The sequence below is a fragment of the Triturus cristatus genome, chromosome 11, assembly GCF_964204655.1.
Source record: "Triturus cristatus chromosome 11, aTriCri1.1, whole genome shotgun sequence".
In the NCBI taxonomy this organism is placed as follows: Eukaryota; Metazoa; Chordata; class Amphibia; order Caudata; family Salamandridae; genus Triturus; species Triturus cristatus.
The window spans coordinates 100,611,073-100,632,879 of record NC_140594.1 but is presented as its reverse complement, the minus strand read 5'-3'; the positions used below and the strand labels follow the sequence as shown (position 1 = coordinate 100,632,879).

The 21,807-nt window shown below is 44.2% G+C and overlaps 1 protein-coding gene across 6 annotated transcripts in view; it reads right to left on the bottom strand.

Moving 5' to 3' along the window:
* Nucleotides 1-4,431: 4,431 nt before the first annotated feature.
* SMARCB1 (SWI/SNF related BAF chromatin remodeling complex subunit B1) overlaps nt 4,432-21,807 on the bottom strand; it is a 67,707-nt gene continuing 50,331 nt past the window's right edge. For all 6 annotated transcript variants that reach the window (XM_085633721.1, XM_085633723.1, XM_085633725.1 and 3 more), the window contains exons 8-9: nt 7,345-7,476; nt 4,432-4,893 (exon numbers count right to left, since the gene is read on the bottom strand). In XM_085633721.1, coding sequence (XP_085489847.1) covers nt 4,854-4,893; nt 7,345-7,476 — 172 coding nt within the window. In that variant the 3' untranslated portion in view covers nt 4,432-4,853. The remainder of the gene's footprint in view (nt 4,894-7,344; nt 7,477-21,807) is intronic.

The window sequence follows — 21,807 nt, the reverse complement described above, 5'->3', positions numbered from 1 at the left end:
GAATAGGACTTTGGGGTGTAATTCCCATTCGTGGATTTGCTGTGTCTGACGACTTAGGAGATCGGCAACCATTTGTGAACCCCTGGAAGGTGTTCCGCTAGCAGGTAGATGTTTTGGGGAATTGCCCATCTCCAGATGTTCTGTGCGAGTTGGGACAGTTGGAGAGAATGTGTCCCCCCCTGCCTTTGTATGTAATACATTGTCGTCATGTTGTCTGTGCGGATGAGGACAGTTTTGTTCTTTAGATGTACTTGAAAGGATTTCAGTGCTAGGAACACTGCTAGAAGTTCTAGGTGATTGATATGGAGCAGTTTTTGTTGAGTGGTCCATCTGCCCGGAGTGATGTGTTGAAGGAGGTGGGCTCCCCACCCTGTGAGAGATGCGTCGGTGGTCAGCACTACTTGGGGAAGAGGCTCTAAGAACGGTTGATGGTGTTCCACCATTTCAGTGAATGAAGTGAGCGACTGTCCACCAACACCAGATCGGTAAGTTGTCCGTGAACCTGGTTCCACTGTTGTGCTAGACATTCTTGCAAGGGACGCATTTGAAGTCGTGCGTGGGGTACGATGGAGATGCATGACGCCATCATGCCTAACAGTTGCATAAACACCCTTGCTGGAAGAGAGTGTTGAGTTTGAAATTTTAAGATGAGGTTTTGTATGTTGGCTATCCTGGCTGTGCTGGGATAAGCTATGGCCTTGGACGTATTTATGGTGGCTCCCAGATATTGATGTATGTGGGAGGGTTGCAGTTGAGATTTGGGATAGTTGATGGTAAATCCCAAGTCGTGTAGGGTTTGAATAGTGCGGTGAGTGTGGAGAACGCATTTGTCGAGAGTATTGGCTTTTATGAGCCAATCGTCGATAAACGGGAAGACATGGATTTGTTGTCTCCTGAGATGCGCTGCCACTACTGCTAAGCATTTGGTGAATACCCTGGGTGCAGTTGTTACTCCGAATGGGAGGACTGTAAACTGATAGTGCTGTCCGTCTACCACAAATCTTAAGATACTTCCTGTGAGCGGGATGCATGGGGATATGAAAGTATGCGCCCTTGAGGTCCAATGTGGCAAGGAAGTCGCCTTGTTGAAGTAGTGGGAGGACTTGTTGGAGAGTGATCATATGGAAGTGATCTGAGTGTATGTACTGGTTTAGTAGTCTGAGGTCGAGTATGGGTCTTAAAGTCTCGTCCTTTTTGGGAATTAGGAAGTATAGAGAATATACTCCTGTACCCTGATGTTGGAGTGGAACTGGTTCTATTGCGTGTTTTTGAAGCAAGGACCGAATTTCCTGTTTGAGGATTGTAAGATGGTGTGGTGACATTGGACGGTGTTTGGGCGGTATGTGTGGGGGGGTGTTTGTGAGTTCGAGGCAGTAACCAAACTGGATAATTTGTCTTACCCACTTGTCTGTTGTGATGGAATTCCAGACAGGTAGGAACTGTTGGAGTCTTCCCCCGACTGGAGTGGAATGGTCTGGGGGGAGTGGGGGCAAGTCACTGTTTAGTGGCTGGAGAGGTGCGGGTGTTGGTATTGTCCCGTCCTCTGCCCTTGGTATTGTTTCCCCTATAGCCGCCTCTAAAATATCCTCTGTTAGGGGATGTTTGTGCGGAGGTTTTGAAAGTGGAAGAGGTGTCTGTTCCCACATTTTTGGAGGCTCCCCTGTAAAAGGAGCGTCGAAAGGAGCCTCGGGGTTGTGGAGACTGTAATGCTCCCATTGATTTAGCAGTCTCGTTATCTTTCTTCATCTTCTCTAGTGCAGTGTCTACTGCGGGTCCAAATAGTTGCTCTTGGTTGAGCTTGGTTGAGCAAGAATGGTTGTTTGTACTTCCGGCTTAAAGCCTGGAATACGTAGCCATGCGTGGCGTCTAAGTAGTATGCTTGTGTTGACCGCCTCTGCTGCGTCTAATGCACATTTGATTGATGCATTAGATATCAGATATCAGTTTTGCCTCTTGGATGAGGTCATTGGCCTGGGATTTGTACTGATCTGGCAGGTGTTGTAAAAGATCTTCTAGCTGATCATAATGAGCCCTATCATATCGGGCTAATATGGCTTGTGTATTGGCAAAACACCAATGGTTAGCAGCTTGTGCTGCAACCCTTTTGCCCGAGACCTCTAATAGCTTGGACTCTTTGTCCGGGGGCGGTGTGTCTCCTGTTTGGGAGTTAGCCCGCTTTCGTGCGTTTGAAACAACTAAAGAGTCTAGAGGGAGCTGTGCCTCAATGTACGCGGGATCTTGTGGGGCCGGTCTATATTTTTTTTCAATTCGGGGGTTAAGAACCCTAGCTCTAACAGGGTCTTTAAAAACCTCAGTGGCGTGTTTTATGACCCCTTTAATCATGGGCAAGATCTGAACTGATTTTTGCGACTGCTCAAATGTGTCGAGAAGAAAGTCCTCTTCAGGTGTATCTGAGTGCATGGTGACTTCATGGAACAGTGCCGCCCTGTTTATCAGCTGTCCAAACCCTAGGTGGTCATCAGGAGTGGAGGGTTTGGAGGGGTATGTAGTGGGATCAGGAATGTCAGGTAAAGGGTAAGCCCAGTCATCTAAGGGTGCCGTATCCGGGAGTGTGAAAGGATCATTAGGATCATTAAGGTTATCCGGGTCTCCCCCTCCCCCTAAATCATCATCATCATCATCATCATCATCATCATCATCATCCTGTGGAGGTGGTGTATGTGAAGGAGATGGTAGAGGAGAAGGAGGTGGGGGCAGATGGGATGAGAGGGGGTGGGATGAGGTGATATAGGAGAGGAAGGACGAACGAGTAAGGTGGCAAAGTCCTTCTTCTTTATGGGAGCTGGAGGAGGTGTTGTGTCCAGCTTCCTTTTCTTGTATGGCACAGCGGTGACATGTCCGGTTTTTGGATTGATATAAATCCTTTTTTTCGTGGGATCCGGGCGAAAAAGTTCTTCATTGTCTGAAAGTGGCTTTGGTGCCGACTTTTTCGGTTCCGATCTATGGTTTTGGGTGATCGGTAGAGTCTTTGTGGACTTTTTTCGGTACAGAGGATGGTTTCGGTGCCGAAGAGCGTTTTGGTGCCGGTGGGGATTTCGGCCTCGATGGTCTCGGAGCCTGCTTCGGTGCAGAGAGGTGTTGAGTGGTCGGTGCCGAAGGTATTGTGGGCACAATAACATGTGGTTTGCTCGAGCCCGAGCCACCTGCAGGCTTACATTTCTTCAGGGCCGGGCCCGAGGGCGGGGCTTCTGAAGACGATTTTCGGTCGCGACTGGGGCCAGCTGGCGAAGTCTTGACCAATGTCTTTTTTGGGGGGGTTGGGGTAGAGGCACTGGTACTCACTCGTTGCCCCGGAGTGATGAGGTCATCAGAATCGTCCGCTTCGGATACGATTTGGAGGTCTTCGGAATCGTCTTCCGGGACATCCTGGGCAAAGATGTCCTCTGGTTCTGGTCTGGCCATGATATGGCGTCGAGCTCTTCGGTCCCGGATGGTTTTCTTGGAACAGAATGCGGCGCAGGCTGGACAGTTGGATTCGTTATGTTCCGGCGAGAGGCACAGGTTGCAGACCTCGTGGTGGTCACTGTGGGGGAACTTTGCTCCACATTGGGGGCATTTTTTAAAAGGTGTCCTTTCCATGAGCCGTATCCGGAACCGGTCCGATTGGATTTCGACGTCGAGTTGTAAAGCGAAAGCTGGATTTTCAGAAGTTCAGCCGGAGTGGAAAAGTTCATCCGAACCCAATGGCGAAAAAAAACAATCTGAGGATGGAGTGGATGCCCATGCGCACTGTTGTCCAGAGGAGGAGTCACCTATCTCGTGACCAAAAGGCTTCTTCCGAAGACAACAACAACCTGCAATCATCCGAGCCCAACACCAGATGGCAATCTTATCCTAAGTGTGTGATCTGCAGCTCATATGCCTCGAACACAATGTATCACAAGATCGGTTGGGGGGAGATGGAGCAAGGAGTGTGGAGGTGGTTGTGATTAGGCCTGTGCAGAAAAGCACAAGGCCAGAGTGCTAAAAGAGTGCTAAAAGTATTATTTTCAACCACTTTAGAAACCTAAGAGAATTCCAAAAGGTATACCTATTTTTAAATTAAGTTAGAGACATGAAGCAAAGGGCAGTAAAAACAAAACAACAAGCAGATTTGGATCGCAACATGCCTAAACACAGGTCAACTCTACAGTCACAGCCTACCCCTCTGCGTGTTACTGTTCAAACTCTTAACGCCCACTTGTCCAAACGTAAAGTGGGATTTTAATGTAGACACGTTTGCAGTTTCTAGACAATACTTGCCTGACTACTAAACACAAAGCACAGACTTTGAATAAATACATGCAATTCAAAGCACAGCATTACCAAGTGGCTTTACACACTTAAGAGAATTTTGCAGCCGAAATCGTGTCCAGTGTACACCAGCATCAACCAGCCGTCATGACGACAAAATAACAAAACTCTGAAAAGTCAAATTGTGCATTCTTTTTATTTAAAAAGTTCTAGAAGTGCTCACGGCACCTATACAAATAAAAAACAAAAAAAATGAACAACAAACTCTTTACAGAGGTCACGTACACAGGTATATAGGAGGGCTTGGGACATCTGTCACAGGTCTTCCAGTGTCATGTAGCACTAACGCATCACTACCTGTAAAAATTAATGGGGTGATGCAAGTGGGAGGAAAGGGGGAAAATCGGTGCTTAGCAGCTTTCTACTGCCTCGAAAGTGGAATGTATGCCCCCTCCCCCTGTCCTCCCAAGTTCTTAAAACAGTTGTTTCAATCCAATATTAAGTCATTTTGTTTCCTTTTTTTTTTTTATTTAACATTTTTATAAAAGGGGTCAGGGAGTTAGCAATTACATCTCCGGGATGTCTACTCAAGATTTCGTTTACCAGGCTGGAGCTGTGTTGGCAAGACGTCTCATACGCCTACAGGGAGGAAAAGAGAAGAGGGGCAACGTAAATGAAAAGGAGGTTTTTAGACGAACTTTATTCTTAACGCAAATGGAACTGGGGTAGCTTCTATAAGAGTGGCCCTCCAGTAATTCAAACAAAAGCCATACAATAAATGTTACATTGCTTGGAAAAATAAGACCTTCTGCACTTCCACCTAGCCAAAAGACTGCACTGCTTCACCAGACAAAGACATTTGAATCAAAACTGCATGTTCCTTGATAACAGCTTCACTAGGCCACTGCCTGCGAAAGTTGTGCGCAGGGAGAATGCAGCTTGTTGTTTCAATGCCATTCTAACAAAGGTTATAAATATCAAATTGGGTCATAAGATGGAAATGGCCCATACGTTAGCAGCAGGCCAGGCACAGATGCAAAAGTCACATTTTTACAAAGCCACCACCACCACACCCAAAAAATACTTTTATGGGCAAAGGCTTACCTCCACAAGCGCCATCAGAGGGGGCATAATAAAAGCATGATACAAAGTGCATTGGGTTCAAGTTACTAGCACTCAGGTAGGTGCCACCTGGCTAAATAACATGAGTGGGTTGGACCCGGTCCCGTGCATGAATATGATTAGTTTAAAAGGTCCACAACTAGCAAGACTAAAATCAACACAGATAAGTAACTGAACAGAAAGGTGGAAACTTTATGCCAAGTTAGTAAATCTACGCTACGTTCTAACTGCTCGTCCCCTCAATAGATTCGTACCATGGGACCACCTCTACTTATCCACTAACGTCTGCAGAGTGAATAAAGCTATTGAGATTTTCGGGAGCTACAAATTGTTAATAAATACATTTTTGGCCACATGTAGTAACGCCGATTAGATTCCTTCACCAGTTTGAAACGAATCACACACTTCGGGTGATGAGAAATGTTTTTGGTAATCCCCGAAATACTGTGGTTCTAAAGTGCTTTGCAGTCTGGTTGACGTGAAAGGACATACAAAAAAATAACTTAGTTAAAAAAAAATGTAAAAAACTTCATCTTTTTACAAAACAAATGTCTGCAGAGGCTGCAGCCCAATTACTACACACACACACACACAATCAAATGTCAAATTGGCTTATCGTTAGAAAAAGAACGCCTGTATTTGGGCATGTAATAGTCTATTGCCCACACACGTTCCTTCAAATCTCTTCTTGCAAGGGTAATGCAATGACATAACCTTGTATGTCAGGCTGGTAATATCTCAGTTAAGATATACTCACTTTTTGCAAGCTGCAAAGTAAGGCCACCAGAAATTTGGCAAGATACAGACACTATATATGAATTCAGTTGAGCCATATAGGAGTACAGGGTGGAAGAAAAAATGTAAATCATATGCTGTGCATTTTTTAAATGGAGCAGCAAGCATGCAGTCAAAGTTTCTAAACCCTCTCATAAAGTGGACAATTTCAAGCTTAGTATGAGGCGAAACGGAGCAAACAACTTTCATGTTGCATGATTAATTCAGTGAATTCAAAATACATTTGGGTCCTGGAGTTGGATAGATGCTTCAAAAAATAAAAAAAAGCTGCTAAAAGCCGGTCAAATTCAACAAAAATGGCAGCCTGGGTATTTGACTGCTCTGCTCTGCTTACCACTCTTGACCTTGGAACTTAATACAATAATCATACTTTTAATGAAAAGACGAACTTTACCTTATTGGAATTTAACACAGCCAATAGGTATCCCCTAAAGTGTAAAAACCCATGGTAAGGTTTTGCACATGACTGCATTCTACAGGACACTTTAAACATACATTTTTTGATCAACAGGCCCTAAATATGCCCCTTCGGGATAAAAAAAAAAAAAAGCAGAACATCCAAGATGACCAGGGAGTGGATTTGGCACATAGTAAACGGTTCAAAAGCAGGTTATTCAGTAACCTTACATTATCAGGATCTGCAATTTCTGGACAGAAAACAGTTACTCCCTTAACGTTTCTCCATCCCATAGGTCAGCAAAAGGGTGCAAGATATTGGCATGTCTCAATGTGAGACGAAACAAGCAGGAGAAATTTGGAGAGCAAATGGAAGGAATGTTTGGCAAGTTAAAAACAAAAGCACAGTGGGAAACCCATACTGTGAGAGGAATTAAAGAGGCAGGATGGGGAAAGGCTAGGGAGAGGAAAGGTATTCAAGTGCTAATAGACTAGTGCAGCACTGGGAAAAATGCCCAATCCCACCAGCATATAGTTAAAATATTGACAATCACTTGCAAGGTGCCAGCGTAATATTCATCATACTTGAAAAAGACGTCATCCACCAAAGCATAACATTAACAGAGACAAGTATAAATACAGGTTTGCTTTCATATTGTGGAGCATCAAGTTGAAATTCCTTTGAGTTGGCTCTCAGGAGAATAGATGTCGTGGCTGTATTATATTCTACCCCGGCGAGATGCCCGGAAGGAAAAGCGAATGAAACGACGGTGGCACCTGGTGTTTCTGTCCTGGTCACGAATCTTCTTCTCCATCTCAGCATCTGTCAAGGTTTCTAGCAAGGGGCACCACTGGTCGGCATCGCCTGTGTTACGGATCGCAATCTCTACTGTAGGCAGTGGATTTTCACTATTAAAAAGAAGCAGTAACCAATAAAATTAAATTTGCAGTCAACTAAACAAGTATGCTGAACATCTGAATACATTAAGTCTGTTACAAAGCACAATCACTGGTTCACACTTCAAAAAGCATATGTGGGCATCCCACTGGAATAGTCTGAAATCTGTGCAGAAGAACCAGTAGACAACACTGCACCAACATATGTAGGATGTAAAGACTGAGCCACCCATGGGCTACAAATCCAAGGTATTGAAAAGTAGCATTCCACAGCCAATTTATCACTTCTCGCATCCTCTTGTACTTTTCGTATCAGGTGAGATTTCTAAACATCAGCCCACTACACTTTTACAAAAATCTGAACTAGCTGGTTATTCTATATAGTTAGACTGTCATCTAGTTAACCACCTGGCGCACATTAACTTCCCAACGAAACAATACACTTTCCCACTTGGAGCACAGGAAGAGCTGCTGCTTTGTAAAGCAATATTGTCAAAACAAGTGGTTGACCGGCGTAAGGCTGAGTTTTGGTTATAAGTAGCTGCCTATTCCCAATGGCACAGACCCTTAAACAGATTGTCACAGGAGTTACAACACTACGTAAACACTTACAAAAAGAATCACATTGCATCAACGATTAGTTCTAAAAGGAAAGCCATCATGCATTTGTTGATTTCCTGCCTCTGCAATACTGAGATTCAAGAGGATGCATGTAATTGCATCACACCAGATCATTTTCTTTTACCCTGTGTCAACTTTAGTCAACAAATAGTGACGTCAAATGCAGCAGAGACATGCAACACCACCAGAAGTTGCCACAAATGCCCATCTGATCATTGAGTACATTTCCCCAACAGCCGCCCGCACACATCATGCAACGACAGAACACTCAAAATATAGGAGTGGGAGGCAGGGGACCTAATAGGGTGTTCACTCTTCAGGCCCCCCCCCATGCAATGTGGTCATGGAAGTTTTGGTCCTAGTACTTTACCTTTAAAAATTACCCAGGATGTCCTTCACCTTTCAGGACTTTACTGGACAAATTGAGATAAAAGGTGATTGAGATACCTACATACAACCTAAGGCCTTATTGGTTTAACTGATCTCCGTGTCAAGAAATTCAAGATAAAAACGTTAGCCCATACCCTGTACTACCTGCAAATGTAAAACTAGGTCTATGCCACCAACCATTGAAATTTCAAAACTACAACCAAGCTCCTCCATATCATGGCCGTTGGAAAAAAATGTTCCATTCACTGTATCAGTCACTCTCTACCAAGGCTACATTGAGTAAATTCATAATCTCTGAATATCTCTATGATACAGGATCCCACACAAGTTACTATTCAGTGTTTATGACTATTAATATTAATGAAGATCCCTTTATGGAGAAAAGCACGTGCAACAACAAAAACCATATTCCTAAATCACATAATCAGCAACAGTGAGCTTTTAGTTCTGAACATTGTTTTTTACTCAAATTAGGACAGTGGTGACATTTCCATGTGAGCAATTTTATCTGTGTTGACGAGCAAAAGCATTTTCGTGTCCACCAACTCAAATTTGTGGCTGTAAAATGCTTGCAAATGTATTCTCTGCCAGGTAAATGTAAATTAGTTGTTATGGGAGGGGCTGTTGAGGAAGGGGCTCTTACAACAGGATAAACTAAGTTTATTTCGGCTTGTAGAAATGTAACAAACGTTTTTGGTAATTCAGAAACTGATTCCATAAATGGGGGTAAAGTGATGTGAGTAAATACTTCAGTTTCTTCAGCAGATTTGTGAATAAGGACCTCGATAAACAAGTTGGTCTTCAACGTGTGTGTGTATGCATGCAATAACATTCCTTCAGTCCTGGTGCCACGGTGTGCATACGAGTGAAGTGGATGGTACATGCGCTTGTGTCACGTTTGCATTAGGAAATACACTGCACTAGCAGATGTTCAAAACCTATTCGACTTTAGCTTATTTTTTAATCCATACACACGTCTTGTACTTCAAGAAGCCTAACTAAATAAAACAGAATAGATTACAGCACACAAAGCACAAAACATAACTCTCAGAAAGCACCCTCTTTTTTGTAGGATCAGTATAAATATATCTGAACATAGATGGGTTTATGCGCAAGAATGCATCAGCTAGGACTAATGTGTATGAACACAGCAAGCATATGAGAAACGTGGTTTGAAAACTGAACGGATTAGAGCTAGAAACAAACCCCCTCCTCCATATAGATTGTAAAGCAAGCTCATGGCTTCCAAGCCACTGAACCCAACTTTGGACTTAAGGTCATCTACAGGGGAAAACTGGAATTTAAAAGATGGCCAAGACGATAACACTGCATTGCAACAAGAAACAAACAAGTCTGACTCAAACAACTAATGACCCTCAGTTTCACCCACACATGTTGTGGACTCCACTAGGTCATTAGGAATAACTCTGCAAAAACACTAAATATGCAAGACCACATCAGTGCAATAACTAAAAGGTGCTAATCATCAACTCAACATGTTAAGAAAAATCAAACCCTGCATACCTACTGACGGCATGAAACTTGCAGTCCAATCCCTAGTTATCTCCTGTTTAGACTACGGAATTGCGACCCTAGCTGGACTTCCCAAATCTAGACTGGCCGCTTTAAAGGCTACTTTAAACTCTGCTGCCAGACTCCTTACAGGCTCAAGAACACTTGAGCACATCACTCCAGACCCAATTCAACTCAATTGGCTCCCTTTCGAAGCAAGGATTATTCTTAAAATAGCCTACTTAACCACACAAAGCCCTTCATTACAACACCCAAGTTTACCTGGCAAAAAAACGTGAACTGACCGGTTTGAATTGAACCCTTAGAACTTCCAACAACCTACTGCTAAAACCACAAAACTTCAACAAGGTAAGAACTTATAACCGAGCCCTCTCTGGTCTTGCTACAAGAATTCCAAATGCTCTCCCTCCTGAAGCCAGTTCCAACCCCTCGATTGCCACATTCAAGAGAGAAGTCAAAGGGTTGCTCCTGAACAGCGCTGGGATGCCTGGCCTCACCATGGGGGTGCCCAGGAGTGGACACCTCACATGGAAAGCCAGGAAGGGTTCCACAGCGGTATGAGTAAAAGCGCCAGGATGCCCCCGTTGGGGGTGGCAGTGCGCTATACAAGTACAAACACATTTACATTTACAGTTACCTGCGGATAAAGTCTTGAAGTCAATGAGTTTCAGTTGTGATTTTGTTTTTTAACGCTCAATGATACTCTTGTAAGGTTTTGTTACTTAATCTAGCCTGATTTGCTCTCTGTTACTGTTCCCCTGACTGCGTACATGTATTAATGTACTACCTTTACTTGTTTACCGACATACTGTTGTACAGCGCTCCGATACCCTTTGGGGTCACGTTCACGCTTTATAAAACCTTTCAAATAAAATAAGTCATTTGAAAGAGCAGAAGGCTGTTGATCATTCAGGTTCACATCATTTTGTGGCTGAACTCTATACAACACCCCCGGGACTGATGTGCACAGTGGGAATGCCTTTTTGCGTTGTTCTATTTTACATATTGACACACGATTTGTGATGCATGAAACCATGTGCTGGCATTTGGGGGATGGAGGGGCACTACCACATTAGCGGTGCAAAGCTCTTACCAAAAATTTAAGTTTTGAATTGCAAGTCGGGGAACTTTGCAAGGCTACAAACAGTTCAAAGTTTTGAGATTAAAGGCTACAAACAAGCTTTGGCAAATGCCAATAGGCCAAGCTTATGAATGCACTGTGAAGCCAAACGTAAAAAAAAAAAAACATGTAGGTAGGACTGCCGTACTCCTATCTGTGCTGATGCCAGAGAAAAGCACCATATATTATCTGGTTATCTAACACACTTTAATAGCATTACAATCTCATGCGTGTGCCTCTCAAAGTTCGACCTCAGGCAGCTGGATAAATAAAATGATCTCTGCTGTGTGGAGGGCAAGCACTTTTTTTGTTTGGAAGCACACAACTTCTGCCCAATCAAAAATGTTCTCTTGGATCTCAACATGTGGTGATGCCACAACCCCTCTCTAGTGATGCTTTCATAATTGTCTGGGGACAGCTTCCACACCATAACGAGGTAAAACGGAAAAAATAAACCCAAGCTGCTGTTCATTACAAGGGGCTAAATGAGGGCCACATTTTAAAAATTAAAGTCCTATCAGTCAATGTGCCTTAATGTTTACAATGCGTTTGCTAAGAATCTATTAATTTCTCCCTTGCGTATCAATACAGAAAACCAGCACTTTGTAAATCTCATCACAAATTAACAGACAACCCTACAAAAACAGTGCCAGACAGACGTGAGAATGGAAAAAGGTTTAAATTAGGTCACAGCTCATCATAACCTGGAGAAAAAAACACCAAAGCTGCAATCACACTCAAGTCTATGGAAATGTACCACTGTAACTCAATGAAAATAAAATATCAAAAAATACATTTTAAAAAGTATTTCAACATGAACGTGACTAAGCCTGCTCTCGACCTCAAATGAAACGACCGCACCAACCCACGCAAATAATATGGCACACTCAACAGAGTCTACATTACTTTAGAGCATCATGAACTGTATCAGGTGCCGAAGAGACAACCTGAAGTGTACTTTAGGAAACCATCAATGGCTCATAAATGTTTTATGGTTCTTTCTACTTTCACGTTGAAACATTAAGTAAACACAACCAACAAAACACTCCACTCTTCACTCTGATGCTCACCTTATCATCAGGTGACCAATACTGGAAAACTCTACCATGCTCAGATATTGAAGAAGGTGTGAGGTCTCAACTCACTAACTCCCTGCAGTAGCACAGTGCACCAAACTCTAATCAATTCCAATACATACACTACCACACCAATACATAGCCGTTGAGAGCCAAACGTTTCTACACAGAAGCATTTAATGCCATGAATTAAAGTCTCATTGTCCTATATTCCAAGTACAAGGCAAAATTACGATCACTACACCAACAAGAGAATTATGAGAAATGCATTGATCAGCATACTCGCAATTTACCTTTGATAAATATCAGCAGGCCTATACTAACCGAGTTTAACAGGAGACATAATTGGGAAAACACTGATACATGTGAAAACTGGTTTAGTAAGAACGTACTTCTGAATGCAAATTCCCCCATTTAGGTCTCGATATGCACTCTCTAGAAGAGACATGCTTACAATTCAGTGCGCATCAGGCAGCCATAGGCTTACCATTTGTTAGCGCCATAGTCTCTTCCGTATCCTTCGTTGCAGTTTGTCCATGGCATGCATGCGCCATGCCTCGCGTTTATCGGTCCCCCAGAGCATGGACCAGGTTCTGGGTCCATCCACGGTTACAGTTTTAGGACCTACTTTTTTCTTTTTGTTGTAGCACTCCCCACGGGTGCTTGTGTTTTCACTCGCTTCGTCCTTCATCTCTTGTTGCCTCTTACCTCCTGCCACAGCAGGGATCGGAGATCTGAAACTGCCACAGGTTTGTGCCAGATGTGTATTTTCTTTGCGTTTGAGCACTCCACACGAGTGCTCATGTTTTCACAACTGGACATCCATGCAAATGCCAACATCTGATGTGCAGCTATTTACTTTTTACACAACATTTAGCAAAACAGGGCTTCTTGATGCAGCTTTGTTGCGGAAGTAGCAAAAAATAAATCACAGAGTCCCAAAGCACAACTGTAAAACTAACGTGAAGTTTGTCTCAAGTGCACTGAACTTTACTTCAGATCCATTCACAACAACAATGAAGCAGCTGCATTTTCATTTCATGGATATGCGGATATTCAACTGGCATGAAGGCTCTGTTCTCACAGGAAATGCAGTCTAGAAAGCACATGTATGACGTGTGTGGGGGGGGGGAGGTAGCAGGGGTCTGCAGGATTGGAGATCTGAAGCGGCCACAGGTTTGTGGCAAATGTCCGTTTTCTTTGTGTTTGAGCACTATATGGGACATGCTGCCTTTCATTTGTTAAGTTAGACTGCTTTAAACAATATTCGCGCCTGCATCTCAACCACTAACTAAGTTCTATTCCTCTCCAACAATGCTGCCTTTCAACGCTTTTGGTAGACAGCTTTAAAGAGTGACTGCAAAAACATAGGATGTGTGGAAGGTACACAGGAAAATGTAATCCTTCACTTATTTTAGCTTAAGGGGATCCAAAACACAACCAAGAGGACAACGTTTACATTCAGCTTTAAATTTACTTCAATTCCACCTTGGACAATACTGCCTTTATTTGTTATGTGAAATAGCATTAAACAATATTTAAGACTGCACCTCATTACGACCTAAGTTTTATTTTTAACTTTACTGTGTCAAAAAATGAGCTTTAAGGACACTTTTGCTGTGCTTTTAAAACCAGATAGCATTCCTTTTCAGCTCAGGCACATATCACATTTGACGAACTGCCTGCCTGATATACATACACTGTCGCATTCAGTTACCTTTGAGAAAACAAAATGTGCTTTCTACCTCTCCTCACTTGCAATGCTACGCGGGAAATTTCCTTAATCTTTTTTACATGTTAATGTTAATTAATTTGAGCAATTTCCACCAAATTAGCGGATGTCCCTGACTCCACATTCTCGATGCAACATACATCCAGACATGCTAAGCCCGTGCAGTGTGATGGACTACCCACTATCCCCCATCACCTGAAGGGAAGGCGACTCCCCTCTTCCCAGTTCAGTGCATGGCTAGCACCATTATATGGAGAAATGTAGGCATATTTTAAAAGCAGAACCACATTCCTTCACTTGCCCGTCTCAATTTGGTTAAAAAAAAAAAAAAACTTAGAGACCATACAAACAAGCATTGAAAATGCAATAGGTCTCGCCTTTGATTAAGTTAAAGCCATTTGCTTTGCGATGGTTTTGTATAGCAAAGCAAAATGGCTTTAACTTAATGAAATGTGAGCCATATTGCATTTTTAATGCTTGTATCTTGTGTTTTCATTCTCCTCATCTTACACTCTCCAAACTGCTCATCACACGTTGGCTGCCTTTTCGTCATTGTCACTCCTTTCACCCAAGGCTCTTTGCTTCTCAAGCGTGTGTGCCGTGATTCATTTGCAATGCAATAGGTGCCCCGTTACTGAAAGCTTGAGCTATTGGTATTGAATTATTATTGGCAACGCCAATAGCTCAAACTTTTAGTAATGCGAGACCTATTGCATTAGAGATAAGAGAGAGATAAGAGAGAGATAAGAGAGAGATAAGAGAGAGATAAGAGAGAGATAAGAGAGAGATAAGAGAGAGATAAGAGAGAGATAAGAGAGAGATAGAGAGAGATAGAGAGAGATAGAGAGAGATAGAGAGAGATAGAGAGAGATAGAGAGAGATAGAGAGAGATAGAGAGAGATAGAGAGAGATAGAGAGAGATAGAGAGAGATAGAGAGAGATAGAGAGAGATAGAGAGAGATAGAGAGAGATAGAGAGAGATAGAGAGAGATAGAGAGAGATAGAGAGAGATAGAGAGAGATAGAGAGAGATAGAGAGAGATAGAGAGAGATAGAGAGAGATAGAGAGAGATAGAGAGAGATAGAGAGAGAGATAGAGAGAGATAGAGAGAGAGATAGAGAGAGATAGAGAGAGAGATAGAGAGAGAGAGAGAGAGAGAGAGAGAGAGAGAGAGAGAGAGAGAGAGAGAGATAGAGAGAGATAGAGAGAGATAGAGAGAGATAGAGAGAGATAGAGAGAGATAGAGAGAGATAGAGAGAGATAGAGAGAGATAGAGAGAGATAGAGAGAGATAGAGAGAGATAGAGAGAGATAGAGAAGAGAGATAGAGAGAGATAGAGAGAGATAGGAGAGAGATAGAGAGAGATAGAGAGAGATAGAGAGAGATAGAGAGAGATAGAGAGAGATAGAGAGAGATAGAGAGAGATAGAGAGAGAGATAGAGAGAGATAGAGAGAGATAGAGAGAGATAGAGAGAGATAGAGAGAGAGAGAGAGAGAGAGAGAGAGAGAGAGAGAGAGATAGAGAGAGATAGAGAGAGATAGAGAGAGATAGAGAGAGATAGAGAGAGATAGAGAGAGATAGAGAGAGATAGAGAGAGATAGAGAGAGATAGAGAGAGATAGAGAGAGATAGAGAGAGATAGAGAGAGATAGAGAGAGATAGAGAGAGATAGAGAGAGATAGAGAGAGATAGAGAGAGATAGAGAGAGAGATAGAGAGAGATAGAGAGAGAGATAGAGAGAGATAGAGAGAGAGATAGAGAGAGAGATAGAGAGAGAGATAGAGAGAGAGATAGAGAGAGAGATAGAGAGAGAGATAGAGAGAGAGATAGAGAGAGAGATAGAGAGAGAGATAGAGAGAGAGATAGAGAGAGAGATAGAGAGAGAGATAGAGAGAGATAGAGAGAGAGATAGAGAGAGAGATAGAGAGAGAGATAGAGAGAGAGATAGAGAGAGAGATAGAGAGAGATAGAGAGAGATAGAGAGAGATAGAGAGAGATAGAGAGAGATAGAGAGAGATAGAGAGAGATAGAGAGAGATAGAGAGAGATAGAGAGAGATAGAGAGAGATAGAGAGAGATAGAGAGAGATAGAGAGAGATAGAGAGATAGAGAGAGATAGAGAGTAGAGGCGGGTGAGTGAATAGAGGCGGGTGAGTGAATAGAGGCGGGTGAGTGAATAGAGGCGGGTGAGTGAATAGAGGCGGGTGAGTGAATAGAGGCGGGTGAGTGAATAGAGGCGGGTGAGTGAATAGAGGCGGGTGAGTGAATAGAGGCGGGTGAGTGAATAGAGGGGGTGAGTGAATAGAGGCGGGTGTGTGAATAGAGGCGGGTGAGTGAATAGAGGCGGGTGAGTGAATAGAGGCGGGTGAGTGAATAGAGGCGGGTGAAGTGAATAGAGGCGGGTGAGTGAATAGAGGCGGGTGAGTGAATAGAGGCGGGTGAGTGAATAGAGGCGGGTGAGTGAATAGAGGCGGGTGAGTGAATAGAGGCGGGTGAGTGAATAGAGGCGGGTGAGTGAATAGAGGCGGGTGAGTGAATAGAGGCGGGTGAGTGAATAGAGGCGGGTGAGTGAATAGAGGCGGGTGAGTGAATAGAGGCGGGTGAGTGAATAGAGGCGGGTGAGTGAATAGAGGCGGGTGAGTGAATAGAGGCGGGTGAGTGAATAGAGGCGGGTGAGTGAATAGAGGCGGGTGAGTGAATAGAGGCGGGTGAGTGAATAGAGGCGGGTGAGTGAATAGAGGCGGGTGAGTGAATAGAGGCGGGTGAGTGAATAGAGGCGGGTGAGTGAATAGAGGCGGGTGAGTGAATAGAGGCGGGTGAGTGAATAGAGGCGGGTGAGTGAATAGAGGCGGGTGAGTGAATAGAGGCGGGTGAGTGAATAGAGGCGGGTGAGTGAATAGAGGCGGGTGAGTGAATAGAGGCGGGTGAGTGAATAGAGGCGGGTGAGTGAATAGAGGCGGGTGAGTGAATAGAGGCGGGTGAGTGAATAGAGGCGGGTGAGTGAATAGAGGCGGGTGAGTGAATAGAGGCGGGTGAGTGAATAGAGGCGGGTGAGTGAATAGAGGCGGGTGAGTGAATAGAGGCGGGTGAGTGAATAGAGGCGGGTGAGTAGTAGCGAGTGAGTGAGTAGTAGCGAGTGAGTGAGTAGTAGCGAGTGAGTGAGTAGTAGCGAGTGAGTGAGTAGTAGCGAGTGAGTGAGTAGTAGCGAGTGAGTGAGTAGTAGCGAGTGAGTGAGTAGTAGTGAGTGAGTAGTAGCGAGTGAGTGAGTGGTAGCGAGTGAGTGAGTGGTAGCGAGTGAGTGAGTAGTAGCGAGTGAGTGAGTAGTAGCGAGTGAGTGAGTAGTAGCGAGTGAGTGAGTAGTAGCGAGTGAGTGAGTAGTAGCGAGTGAGTGAGTAGTAGCGAGTGAGTGAGTGAGTGAGTAGTAGCGAGTGAGTGAGTAGTAGCGAGTGAGTGAGTAGTAGCGAGTGAGTAGTAGCGAGTGAGTGAGTAGTAGCGAGTGAGTGAGTAGTAGCGAGTGAGTGAGTAGTAGCGAGTGAGTGAGTAGTAGCGAGTGAGTGAGTAGTAGCGAGTGAGTGAGTAGTAGCGAGTGAGTGAGTAGTAGCGAGTGAGTGAGTAGTAGTGAGTGAGTAGTAGCGAGTGAGTGAGTAGTAGCGAGTGAGTGAGTAGTAGCGAGTGAGTGAGTAGTAGCGAGTGAGTGAGTAGTAGCGAGTGAGTGAGTAGTAGCGAGTGAGTGAGTAGTAGCGAGTGAGTGAGTAGTAGCGAGTGAGTGAGTAGTAGCGAGTGAGTGAGTAGTAGCGAGTGAGTGAGTAGTAGCAAACGAGTAGTAGCAAACGAGTAGTAGCAAACGAGTAGTAGCAAACGAGTAGTAGCAAACGAGTAGTAGCAAACGAGTAGTAGCAAACGAGTAGTAGCAAACGAGTAGTAGCAAACGAGTAGTAGCAAACGAGTAGTAGCAAACGAGTAGTAGCAAACGAGTAGTAGCAAACGAGTAGTAGCAAACGAGTAGTAGCAAACGAGTAGTAGCAAACGAGTAGTAGCAAACGAGTAGAAGCGAGCGAGTAGAAGCGAGCGAGTAGAAGCGAGCGAGTAGAGTGAGTGAGTAGAGCGAGTGAGTAGAGCGAGTAGAGTGAGTGAGTAGAGCGAGTAGAGTGAGTGAGTAGAGCGAGTAGAGTGAGTGAGTAGAGCGAGTAGAGTGAGTGAGTAGAGCGAGTAGTAGAGTGAGCAGAGAGTCAGTAGCAGAGTGAGCAGCAGAGTGAGCAGTAGAGAGTGAGCAGTAGACACAGTAGAGAGTTAGTAGTAGATCGTAGAAGAGTTAGTAGAGTGAGTAGTAGCGAGTGAGTAGTAGCGAGTGAGTAGTAGCGAGTGAGTAGTAGCGAGTGAGTAGTAGCGAGTGAGTAGTAGCGAGTGAGTAGTAGCGAGTGAGTAGTAGCGAGTGAGTAGTAGCGAGTGAGTAGTAGCGAGTGAGTAGTAGCGAGTGAGTAGTAGCGAGTGAGTAGTAGCGAGTGAGTAGTAGCGAGTGAGCAGTAGACGCAGTAGAGTGAGTAGTAGAGAGTTAGTAGTTAGTAGATCGTAGCAGAGTAAGCAGTAGCAGAGTGAGCAGTAGCAGAGTGAGCAGTAGCAGAGTAGTAGAGAGTAATAGTAATAGAGTAAGAGAGAGTAGTAGAGTGAGTAGGAGAGAGAGTAGTAGAGTGAGAAGTAGAGAGTAGTAGAGAGAGTAGTAGTGAGTGAGAAGTAGAGAGTGAGTAGCAGGGTGTAAAGAGAGTAGTAGATAGTGGAGAGTAGCAGAGAGAGTAGCAGAGAGAGTAGCAGAGAGAGTAGAGAGTAATAGTAAGAGAGTAAGAGAGAGTAGTAGAGTGAGTAGTAGAGCGTAGTAGAGTGAGTAGGAGAAAGAGTAGGAGAGAGAGTAGTAGAGAGAAGTAGAGTAGTAGAGAGAGTAGTAGAGAGAGTAGTAGTGAGTGAGAAGTAGAGTAGTAGAGAGAGTAGTAGTGAGTGAGAAGTAGAGTGAGTAGTAGAGTGTAGAGAGAGTAGCAGAGAGTGAGTAGCAGAGAGTGAGTAGCAGAGAGTGAGTAGCAGAGAGTGAGTAGCAGAGAGTGAGTAGCAGAGAGTGAGTAGCAGAGAGTGAGTAGCAGAGAGTGAGTAGCAGAGAGTGAGTAGCAGAGAGTGAGTAGCAGAGAGTGAGTAGCAGAGAGTGAGTAGCAGAGAGTGAGTAGCAGAGAGTGAGTAGCAGAGAGTGAGTAGCAGAGAGTGAGTAGCAGAGAGTGAGTAGCAGAGAGTGAGTAGCAGAGTGAGTAGCAGAGAGTGAGTAGCAGAGAGTGAGTAGCAGAGAGTGAGTAGCAGAGTGAGTAGCAGAGTGAGTAGCAGAGTGAGTAGCAGAGTGAGTAGCAGAGTGAGTAGTAGAGTGAGTAGTAGAGTGAGTAGTAGAGTGAGTAGTAGAGTGCGTAGTAGAGTGCGTAGTAGAGTGCGTAGTAGAGTGCGTAGTAGAGAGTGTGAGTAGTAGAGAGTGTGAGTAGTAGAGAGTGTGAGTAGTAGAGAGTGTGAGTAGTAGAGAGTAGGTAGAGTAGTAGAGAGTGAGTAGTAGAGAGTGAGAAGTAGAGAGAGTAGTAGAGAGACAGGCTCTGAAGATGAAACCACGCCTCTGTCTCCAAGTGACATTGCAGTATTAAATACATGGAAACAGCGTCAGTGTCAAAACTCTGAAAAATGAAAGTTGGACCGGTGCTGCCTCTTAGTATTTTCACAGGACTTCCAGATTACACAGGGTTGCAGCAGGCGCGCGCACGGCGGCGTGCTTTCACTTCAGTTTAAAGTGAAAGCACGCCGTGTTGAAAGGCGCGCGCACGCGTGTGCGACGGGTAGACCCGAGCTACAACAAAATGGCGTGGGACTGGCCACTGTCCCACGGACACGCGCATGCTGTCTGCATTGGACAGATGGCGAGAGCAGCCACCTTTGTCCATGCAGATGCGTGCATGAGCCCACGGCGGAGAATCGATTCCAAAAGGTCTCTCTGAAGAGAGCAGCGCATGCGCTGCTTTCGCCAGACAAGACCTAAACAAATACCGCAGCCCCTCAATCTAAACCTACTCCTGAACCCAAACACTACTCCTATGCATTGTGCTAGGAAAATGTACCCTCATTACCTTTAGGTGCAAAACGCTGTAGCACAAATTTATAGAGGGAGGTTGCAGTAATGGAACAGAGTTGTTCACTGATTTATTTTAGGAGTTATGTCTTGACCCTCCACATCTAGGAAACTTGCAAAACATTTATAAAAGCGCCTGGCTTCCCAGAAAGTTAATTAATTAAGCGTATTGAGTGTGATAAGTGTATTGGCAAAGTATTTTATTTTTAAGCACGACCTCTCATGGCTGGCCAATACATGCCAGGAGCAAAGCGAACCTAAACGAAGAGCATCAAACACGGAGGATAATTAAAACAGCACAAAGCCAATGCAGAGGATTAAAAGCATCAGGCAGCAGAGCAGTAAAGAAGCAGCATTTCCATTTCTTACTGCTAAAACGGTTCGGCAATCCAATGACTATGGAAAATAACAATGCAAGGGGCCTGAGATGGGCCACACCTGCCTGCTGCAGGGTGCCTTGAGGGTTGGGGAGAGACAATGCTGCAGAATTGTTCGGTTATAAGATTTTCCCTTTGCAATTTTACTGCACCAATGTGAAAAAGACAATAAAAATTAAAATGTTTGGTAAAGAGCACAAAATTGTATGCACATCACAAGGTGTGTTTAGAAGGGGGGACAAAAAAAAGCATGCCAAATGTGTCAATCAAAAGCTAAAAACATGAAATTCCACTAATTTGCTAACATACGTGTTGTATGCTAATGTGCAGCCATAGCAAAATAGGATTAACTCAACCTTTTTCAATGCAAGGCGCCTACGTGGGTAATATACGTCATACATAAATTATGTATGCCCTGTAAATTGAAATGTTATTGAAATAGACTAACACTCGAAGACCCTTCTTCAGAGTAACCCTCTCCCGGTAGAACGGACATAAACCATGAATGAAATCCCACTGCTAGCATGGCCATAGCCACTCCAGATCAATACAGCCAAGATGGACGCCCGGGCCCGCACTTCAATGGTGGTGATATATTTAAAAAAACATGTACTGGCATCGAACCAACTCAGGATAGGCACAGGATCTATCGCAGGACGTTTTGTCAGCCAGGAGGGCCCCATGCATTGGTATCCATTCAAAGGATACACCTGGGAACTGTGTGCTTAATAATTTCAAGAACCCAGTGATCACGGAGTTATTACTTAAGTGCCTAAACAGGAAACCTTCACCATCAAGCCGAATTAAGCTCTTTCTTTAAGTTACATCCATATGCCAGCATGCCTCTCTAATAGCTGTATGGCCATGAACATGAATATGACAGTAGGTTCAACACATAATCCTGGTCAGCAGCAGTACAACATCCCTACTCAGAACTCTTATGAAGCGCTCTCTTACTTGGATGGTCAAGACGGACGGTGTATCAACTCTGCAATCAGTGCCCCAGTAAAACTACTCAAGGTTGAAGTTCGACAGGACAAGCTATGTAGGGCATTAGTTATCCCCACCCCTCCCCGGATCTCGCTACTGTGCATGGTACGGCTCCTAATGATTCGATTCCATTAGCGAACATGGGTCACAGACCCAAGAGCTAGACCCAGAGAACGTCCTGGAGGGCAAATGCACGTTAACACTCTTGGCCTTTTAACATTTTCTCATGGAAAATTGCTGGACTGAAGCCCAAAATAGTGTTCCCTGATTGGCTAGATTATATTGCCCAATTTGGCCTTTGCATGTTTCGAAAAACGTAGTTAACCCAGCCACTATACAAACCTGGTCACATCACCTTTTATG